The sequence below is a fragment of the Vigna radiata genome, chromosome 10 (assembly GCF_000741045.1).
Source record: "Vigna radiata var. radiata cultivar VC1973A chromosome 10, Vradiata_ver6, whole genome shotgun sequence".
Taxonomy (NCBI): Eukaryota; Viridiplantae; Streptophyta; class Magnoliopsida; order Fabales; family Fabaceae; genus Vigna; species Vigna radiata.
The window spans coordinates 8,561,807-8,571,076 of record NC_028360.1 but is presented as its reverse complement, the minus strand read 5'-3'; the positions used below and the strand labels follow the sequence as shown (position 1 = coordinate 8,571,076).

Below are 9,270 nucleotides of genomic sequence, written 5' to 3'. Positions count from 1 at the left end.
TATTAGTTTTGATAGCACTAAATTGATTTTAATCAATTACGTCCCATCCTATGGTGTGTGTGTGTGAAAGTGTTAAAGATTGCATTATTGAGAAGCTAAACTTATTATTCATTAAAATTCTATATATGTGGTGAAAGAATTTTAGCTTAAATAAAGTTTTTATTTATTTTCATATCCCTTATGGGTGGTGTATGATTTGCAACATACACTTGATGAAATCATCTATATGAGTGTCGAGTGGGGCCGCTTGCTTTAGACATAGGCATAATCTCTATAGCACTCATGAATATTGAGCATACGCATGGCCTAATTAGTGCAACACAACGATAACAACAAGGATTGTGAGAGTGTATTGTGATTGATAAACCTCTAACACACGTCAAGTGTCTTTGGTTCATATAGCTTCCTAGACCAACTACACTGTGTGTTAAGTTTCTAAATTTAAGACTGGTTCATATAGTTTGTTATACCAGCTCTAATGCATTACATCCTATAAAACTCAGGATATAACTTTCTTATTTTCCTTTTAATATTTGATTAACAATAAAGATTTACGTTATTTTGAAAAAGGATTACCTGCAAAATAGGAAATCATTTTGAGACAAAACTGTTTGGATCAAAGACATTTTGTTCTTTGCAACTTTTGTAATGTGGGGGATTGTTGTGACATATTAATATTATATTGCAAACCTTAGTTTTGGAACATTAATTTTATAAGGCTGGTTTTAGAAAGTTAATTTTATAACGTTAGTCTTGGAACGTTGGGTAAAAACGTTGTGCAACATTCAATATTTTGGCAACGACACTTTTGCATGTTTTATAATCATAGCATCCCATTTCATTAAAAAGGAGCACAAAAATATTTTCCAAACTCTACTTTCTCTTTTAGTTTCTTATTCTCCTTTTTTTCTTTCTCAATCTCATATTTGGAGTATAAACTCGTATAGAGTATCTTGTTAGTTCTGAAATCCTCGAATTCTTTCGAGAAGTTCTTGTTGTATTCTGGAGACTTGCACAATACACCGCAGATGAGTCTTTAAGAACAATGAATCTACACACCTCAGAAAATATTACCCATGATTTTGTCAACTTTTCTACAACAACAGTTAAGACGATGCTAACTAGTGAAGAAGATTTTGAATTCGATGACATTTACATTGTTATAGCAGGGTTATCTAACACCTATTCACAGTACGTCACTACATATGAAGACTACCAGGTGCAGAGATACGAGGTCAGTTGTAAGAGCATGAAACTCACAACAAACATTAGATTACCATTGAGCAAGGATAATTGAAACACTGACAAACGTGAAATTTTAGTGATCCAAATTTTTAATCACATAATATTATTCTGTATTGACAAAAGATAGATGGAATCAGACAGGGTTTTTGAGCACTTTTGAAAATGTGCTCCTACTTCAGTCATTGCTAGAGCTAGCCAACTAAACATTCTGCACAGTTGTGCTAATGTGCAGAGACATGTGGATAATGTTACAGTGGCAATAGCACATTTTTAGGGGCTATTCTGTATAACTCTCTGACTTGAACTTTCTTGTTTTCAGGGTGCTTCTACACTATATGGTCCACACACACTGAGTGCATACATTCAAGAGTTTAAGAAACTTGCAATGGCCCTCATCAACGATGAACAAGTAGAACCTGGACCTCAACCCCCTGATCTCTTTGAGAAGCAAATAGGCTTACTTCCACCAGTTGTGGTGGATGGAATTCCCCTTGGAGTAAATTTTGGGGATGTTTGTGCTGATGTGCCACAGAACTCAAGCTTCAAAAGTGGTGAGATGGTGACTGCTTCATTTTGGTCTGCTTGTCCTCGCAATGAGCTTATGACTGAAGGCACCTTTGCACTGTTGGAGTTTCTCCAAGAAAAGGATGATTGGATTCCTGCATATGATGATGATGATTTCTGTCTGCGCTATAAATGGTCAAGGCCTTACAAACTGAGTTCAAGGAGTAGAGCAACATTGGAATGGAGGATACCAGAGGGTGTGACTCCTGGTGTATACAGATTTAGACATTTTGGTGCTGCAAAAGGTTTATTTGGATCAATTCATCACTTTACAGCATCATCCAGTGCCTTTGTAGTAACATAAACTAAAGGGAGGCATATTCTTGCTTGCAGCCGTTACTATATTTATGATTTGTCTTGCTGAACTTTAACAGAATCCCTTCAATCCTAATGACGGTTGATTCAACTACGATCACCTTTATACTTTTTCCCACAAATTCTGCATCTAACCTTAATTTTTATACTATATCTCTGCTATAGATGAGAATAACTTATATTAGCTTTAGATAAATAAGATGCTTGTTTGTAGGATAAAATTTACTTTGATTGTAAATTTTATATTAAAATCCACTTTTGTTGTATTTTCTTTCATTACTAAAATAGGAGTAACTAGTAAATTTTGCATTTTGGCATATTAAATCTAATAAGGTCTATGAGGTGTAGATAGAAGGAAGCAAGAAGATATTTCAAGTCATCGAAGCCCATAAAAAATAATAAGGATCAACTTATGCTTTAGCTCGAATTAACACTTGTTATGAATTTTTTTTATTTAGTTTTATATAACAGGCAACAATAAATAAGGAAATTCTAGGTATGCTAGCCACTAAATGTAAATTTAATCACTACATACACATTTAATTTGAGAGGATTATGAGTGTGAAGATTGGCAAGAGTCCTCCGTGTCATTACTGAAAGAATAGATGTCATGCGATTCCTTGCAATCTCCAAGGACGAAGAAAAACTGCAAAAGAGAAAGAAAATCAACGAGGGTGGCAAGTTCAATATGAAGAATTTCAAGAGCATAAGAGAGAGAAACTTTGTTACCGACTATTAAGCTGCAGAGAGCAACATGAATGCATGACTGATAAGCAGAGGTGGCAATGGTATCATTCCTTCTGTCATTCAAACAATTCCATGAAACCAGACATGACCTACTCATGATGATAGAGTGATGTAGAACTAGTAGTTGTCGTGCCTCAATACCTGAAATTATACAGACTTGTTAAGTATGAGCCAAAGACTGAAAAACTATAGTTACTACATTTCTCATAAGAAGAGTTCATCCAAAAAACAAACTGTTGATAGAAAATATGAATGACAAAATCAAGCAGGGACTCTCAATTCAAGTCTCTGTTGCAATAGAAGTTGTCTTGGTAGCAAATCAAGATATTTGAAAAAGAAACCCAACTAAATTGTGACAATAGAAATGAATGGGATGAAGATAAATCTATTGCCTACTGTCTGGTATGAAGGGACTAAGCACATAAAAGTTAAGTTTCATGCAATCTAATGAAGAGAAAAGAATGGTGCTGTCTCATTTACAACAACTCCAAACTTGTTAGAACTTATAATGACATTTCCATCTAAACAAAAACTACATTTGAATTTCTTTGGACTAAAAATGGATTTTAGAGATAAACCTCAAATAATATTGCATTCATATATTGTGGATAATCTTAGGACATTTTGACAGCAAAAGAAGTGGTTTAGGACTGGGATTTGGGGTTTTTCTAAATGTTTTCAAGTTTGTAGAATCATATGCTTTGTTTTTAGCGCTATTCTAACATAGCAAGTTTTTTCTTCAGTAGGAATTGATCACATGTGAAGGAGTTTATCACAATTCATGCACTATGGCCAACAACTTAACTAAATCCCCTACTGAACCATAAAATATCTCAGGTCCAACAACATCTTTACAAACTTTCTAGGAGAAACCCAAATAAATTGGGAAAAAATTGCAATGAAGCAATTTCAGAGTGGGGATAAAAATAAATAACACGGCGCTATCTCTTAAATCCCTTCAAAATATAATGTTCATATTCATGGAACCCAAAAAAGAGAAAATAAGTTAGTTCAGTTCATTGCAGATCTGGAAAGCAATTCATACCTTATAATCGAGGCTATTCTGTGTCAAATAAATGTAAAAGTGTGTCATGATATTATTACTCAAATACATTTGCAGCACTTAGGACTAGACTTAGATGTTCATGTATAAATCTCAAACAGGGATATACACTTTATTTTAAAACAAAAAATCAGGTGTGACCCTGATGGTTAGGACTGAGGTTTGTGCTTGGTTTATTGCAGAAAGTGTGTATGTTATGAAATGAAAATCAGTCACAGCAGACAAAACGGCTATAACTTAGAGTTTCATTAGTTGTTTTCAGTTCAGTTAAGTTATTTTGGTTTTCTATGCAGGAAGATCCAACAACTAGTCTTAAGTCCATCAACGTTGTCAAGAGCACTCTTATGGAGAAGCCTTTTTTTTTCTGCTATTGGGATTCATCCATAAGTATTGCCCTATTCAGAAAGTTTTACCCAATATATCCTGTTTAAAGCATGTTTGCAGTGGAGTTAGGCTTTTCTGAATTGAATTTTTTGCAACATTAGCAAGAAAAGTTAAATTGATCAACCATCTAGTTACATAGAACTTGTACAATACAATTGTGAATTACATAGTCCACTTGGTCCATGAACAGTGTTAATTACTCCAACTTGTACAGAAAATCAAAGTAAAAGTGAAATAGCTTGGTATATTTTACAGATAATAACCCGATGGTTTGGAGATTAATCTATCCAGTAATTATTAGAAACTTAAATCGGACTCCAACAGACATAAAAGGAAAGCATTACAGCCACAAAGAAAGAAAATTAAGACTACATGATATGAGCATAAGCAGAAAGCCAAAAACAACTAAAAAAAACTACACATTGATGAGCCGGGCTATATCTGAGATGTTACACCTGAGAGTCCTGCTGTTGTGGTTCTGTATTTGGCATGTCAGAAGCATTTGGAGGTGTTCCAGGGAACAACTGAGTGATGAAGTTGAAGTAGGGAAGAAGCAGCTGAGTGATGAAGTGAAAGAACAAGAATTTGAGTATTAGTAAAACAAGGAAGTTAACTAGAGAGAACCACAAAATCTGAGCAATGAGAATCCACAGCAGTGTTTCACATACAACTATGCCTGACAAATAAAATGTTATGATGGTGTTTGGGTTGCTCATGTCAGCTACGGATGCAATAAGATGGCAAAACACAGCAGTGACGAGAAGAAATAGGGTTGAATCATGGAAAGGATTGGTCTTGGAGATTCCATATTTTATTCCAATACAAGTTAACAGAAATCTTATGAGTCTAAGGTAAAATGCCTTCATGTTTTTCATGCTTAAATATTGGTGGGTTCTATTCTTTAGAATGACACTGTGGTCTTGTTGTGAATCGATTTTCCAGACTTGTAATGATATATATAGGTGTTATGAAGTTATGCCAGACATATTTTGTAAATTTTGTTGCAGAAAGTAAATAAAGCACTCTCTGACTTCTCTGGAAAAACCTATGATCAAGCCTATGTTACTTTGGATTTTTCATAAATAACAAAACTTAGTAGGTAGGTTGTATTCTTTAGAATGACCTTGTGAGAAGTGAATTAATTATCCTGACTTCCAATTATATATATACTGTCTATGCAGTGGAACATGTTTTCTCAGAAGTGAATTAATTAGCCAGACTCACAATGACATATATAATGGGATACATACATACATATATATATATATATATATATATATATATATATATATATATATATATATAGTTTCTATTCAGAGGAATCTGTGAAGGAAATATGTCAGATACATTAAAAAATAGTTATTAAAAAAACATTTTTCATTTTTTTATTTAACTTTAACTCTCCACTTGGAAAGCAAATGAAGTACTGTATGTCTTTTTCAAAAAAATTATTTTTACACACATAAATTTTTATATTTAACCCATATTATTTTTTATTTTTAAATTTTTTTAAAAATATGTATATAAAAATTTAATGTTTTATTATCATTTTATCTTTACAATATGTGTTAAATAAATATAGATGTATGTTACCATCCAATTATTCTTTTTAAAAAAACCCTAAGTTATCTGTGCTCTTTTTGGACTTCTCTTTTGCTCTTCCGGGGCTTGTTTCCAGTTATTCCATGTTTTCTTCCATTGCACAGTTTTAGTAAAATGGCAGAAATAATTTTCAAATATATAATAAAATAGAAATTAGGTAAACAGTTATTCTTGTTTATCATAATGCATTTAGTGACTACAACATGCACCCTATAAGTCATATCTTAACACGTTTTTTTTTTTTTTTGTCTTTTCTCTCATCTCTCCCGCCGTGATTTTTATTTGTATTTCTTCTTCGTTTTAATAGCTCTCTTCTTCAACTTCACTGGTTTTCCTTTATCTTATTCAGTTTATCTGTTCATCTTTTGGTTATAAACGTTTTTGTTGGTTAAGTTTGATTGAAATTTATATTAATTTATTATATTTGTATGTATTGAATTTTAAAATTTGATTTAAAAAGCTTACTAGATTTTAAAATCTGATTTAAAAAATTATTAAATTTTCCATTTTTTTATATTTTAAAATTCTCTAATCAGATTTTAAAACCTATCAGATTTTAAGATCCACTAAACAATTCTTCTAAATCTCACAAAAACACCAAAGGGTTATTCTAAAGAATAGAACCTAGCTCTCTTTTTAAGTGATTGTTTAGAGAGAAGTTATCTCTAAACTGTGATAGATTATTTTGGAAATATTATCCTATTTATTGTGTTTTACCCAACATTCCCTGCTTAAAACATTTGTGTGTTATTAGAATTAATCCAAATTCTACTGAAAATCAAGACAAGTTATTTTGTTACTAATAACCCGATGAACCAGAGATTGGGAACTTAAATATCATTCCAACAGACATACATTATATCAACAGATTTTCCTCCAGAAAAATAAGACTAGGTAAATATGAGGATAAAATTTAGTTTTTATTGGCAGTTATTTTCTCAACAGTTAAAGTATATTTTTTTATTTCAAATTATTTTTTTATTTCAATGTTAAGAAAGGTTGGTTTTTTATTGACATTATTATAGTTATTGATTAGTCACTATAAATTTGGACTATGTTGAACACTTTTCAGAGTTTTCTTGACAAATATTGGTGAGACTATTTTTTAATAGATATCAATCAGACTTCTTTCATTAAAATTTTGTAGTAATTATTTTTTCTCCATGATTGAAATAGTATTTCTAAAAAAGAAAATTAAAATTTAATAAAGTTGAATCGTGTTCCTTATCTAAATAAATATTTCATGAGTTACTTAAAATTGTAAAATTTACTTTCCATTCCCATATTTGTATACCTCTCATTCCTTTAATAGATGAAGAATGATATGATCCTTATATGTATATATATATATATGGTACTTTACTCTTTGAAATAATACATCAAAATTATTCTTTAAACCTTTTAACATGGTATCAGAGCTATAGTTAGAGCCTATCCTAGCGATATTTGTGGGGCAGATTGTTCCACCCGCTATTGGGCCGTTATCGACCACCCATTAATATCTAGTCTCACTCGATATGTATATACATCGACGTGAGGAGGTGTGTTGGAGGAAGTCCCACATCGGATAGAGATAAGGCCAATTTATAATATATAAGTGGGATACAGACCTCACCTTACAAGCTGCTTTTGTAAGGTTGAATTAGGCCTAAAACCCACTTCTAACACCATAGACCTCAAACAGTAGTCCAGAAGCATCTTGATTTAAGACATGAAGTCTGAAGAAGAAAAACCCTTATGATCAAATACTCAAATACCTGCATACACAAAAGAGTTTAATGATGCTAACTATATGTGGAAATTAATTTGGTGTAAATGGAATACCTTTAGGAACAGTTGAAATCTCAGTTCTTGATTAAAAAACCAAGCACTATTCAAGCATTATTGCTTAAATATTCAAATGTGTTCGTTTAATATTTAAATGATGATTTATCGTTTAAGCACGAATTCGCCTCACGTCATTCTTGAATGACTCAAAACGAACACAGGAAGGAACATTACCTCACTTTTGAAGGCCTCAAAACGAACACTATTATTATAAACGAACAAAGGAACATTAGCTCACTTTTAAATCCCTTAAAACGGTCAACCCAAACGAACACAGGAACACACCTCCTTGTTTTCCTAATAGTTAAATTTTGGTTTCCTCACTCAGTTGCTGCCTGGAACACCTCCAAACGGTTCACCAATCTGTAGTTTTTTTAGTTGTGTTTTTGCCTTTATGCTTATGCTTATATCATGTACTCTTAATTTTCTCTCTTTGTGGCTGTAATGCTTTCCTTTTATGTCTGTTGGAGTCCCATTTAAGTTTCTAATAATTACTGCTTAGATTAATCCTCAAACCATAGGGTTATTATCTGTAAAATATACCAAGCTATTTCACTTTTACTCTGATTTTCTGTACAAAAGTTGGAGTAATTAACACTGTTCATGGACCAAGTGGGATATGTAATTCACAATTATATTGTACAAGTTCTGCGTAATTAGTTGGTTGATCAATTTAACTTTTCTTGCTAATGTTGCAAAATATTCAATTCAGAAAAGCCTAACTCCACTGCAAACATGCTTTAAGCAGGATATATTGGGTTAAACTTTCTGATTAAGGCGATACTTACAGATGAATCCCAATAGCTGAGAAAAAGGCTTCCCCATAAGAGTGCTCTTGACGACGTTGATGGACTTAAGACTAGTTGTTCTGCACAGAAAACCAAAATAACTTAACAACTTAACTGAACTGAAAACAACTAATGAAAGACCAAGTTATAGCAGTTTTGTCTGCTGTGACTGATTTTCATTTCTTAACATACACACTTTCTGCAATAAACCAAGCGCAAACCTCGGTCCTAAACTTCAGGGTCACACCTTTTTTTTGTTGTTTTAAAATAAAGTGTATATCGCTGTTTGAGATTTAAATACGAGCATCTAAGTCTAGTAGTCCTAAGCGATGCAAATGTATTTCTATCTAGAGCTCTCAAAGAGGCTCTTATAGGCCTGGCCCTAGCCCATGTGGGTTGGGGCCAAAAAAGTCTACAGAATCAAAAATGTCTCTTATTAAAAAAGTCTCCAGGGCTTAAAAGCCCCAAAGTCCTGTGGGTCAGGGCCAGTATATGGACTTTCTGTTTTACAAAAAAAATTAAATATCCAACAATAAATTGCATTTTTGCAGAGAAAAGAAACATTTATGTTAAGTGTTATAACTTGGAAAATACATGTAAGCATAATCATCTTTCTTTTACTTTAATAAATATTTTTACATAATTATTAATTAGAAAATAATAAATAGGATTTCATATTTTTCATCCCTAAATTTAACGTTAAATTGAAATTAGTGTATATTATAACCTTTCACA

The 9,270-nt window shown here is 32.2% G+C and overlaps 1 protein-coding gene across 1 annotated transcript; it reads left to right on the top strand.

The window, feature by feature from the left end:
* Nucleotides 1-1,114: 1,114 nt before the first annotated feature.
* On the top strand, nt 1,115-2,234 carry LOC106774765 (neutral ceramidase 2-like). The gene is made up of 2 exons (XM_014661803.2): nt 1,115-1,234; nt 1,565-2,234. Exons 1-2 carry the CDS (start codon nt 1,115-1,117, stop codon nt 2,111-2,113), a joined length of 669 nt encoding a protein of 222 aa, XP_014517289.1. The 3' UTR covers nt 2,114-2,234.
* Nucleotides 2,235-9,270: the final 7,036 nt, after the last annotated feature.

Excerpts from the sequence above, each read along its gene's own strand:
- LOC106774765 (XM_014661803.2), top strand. The coding sequence starts at position 1,115 with ATGCTAACTAGTGAAGAAGATTTTGAATTCGATGACATTTACATTGTT. Across the intron at positions 1,235-1,564 it reads ACCAGGTGCAGAGATACGAG|GGTGCTTCTACACTATATGG; the intron begins GTCAGTTGTAAG and ends TCTTGTTTTCAG.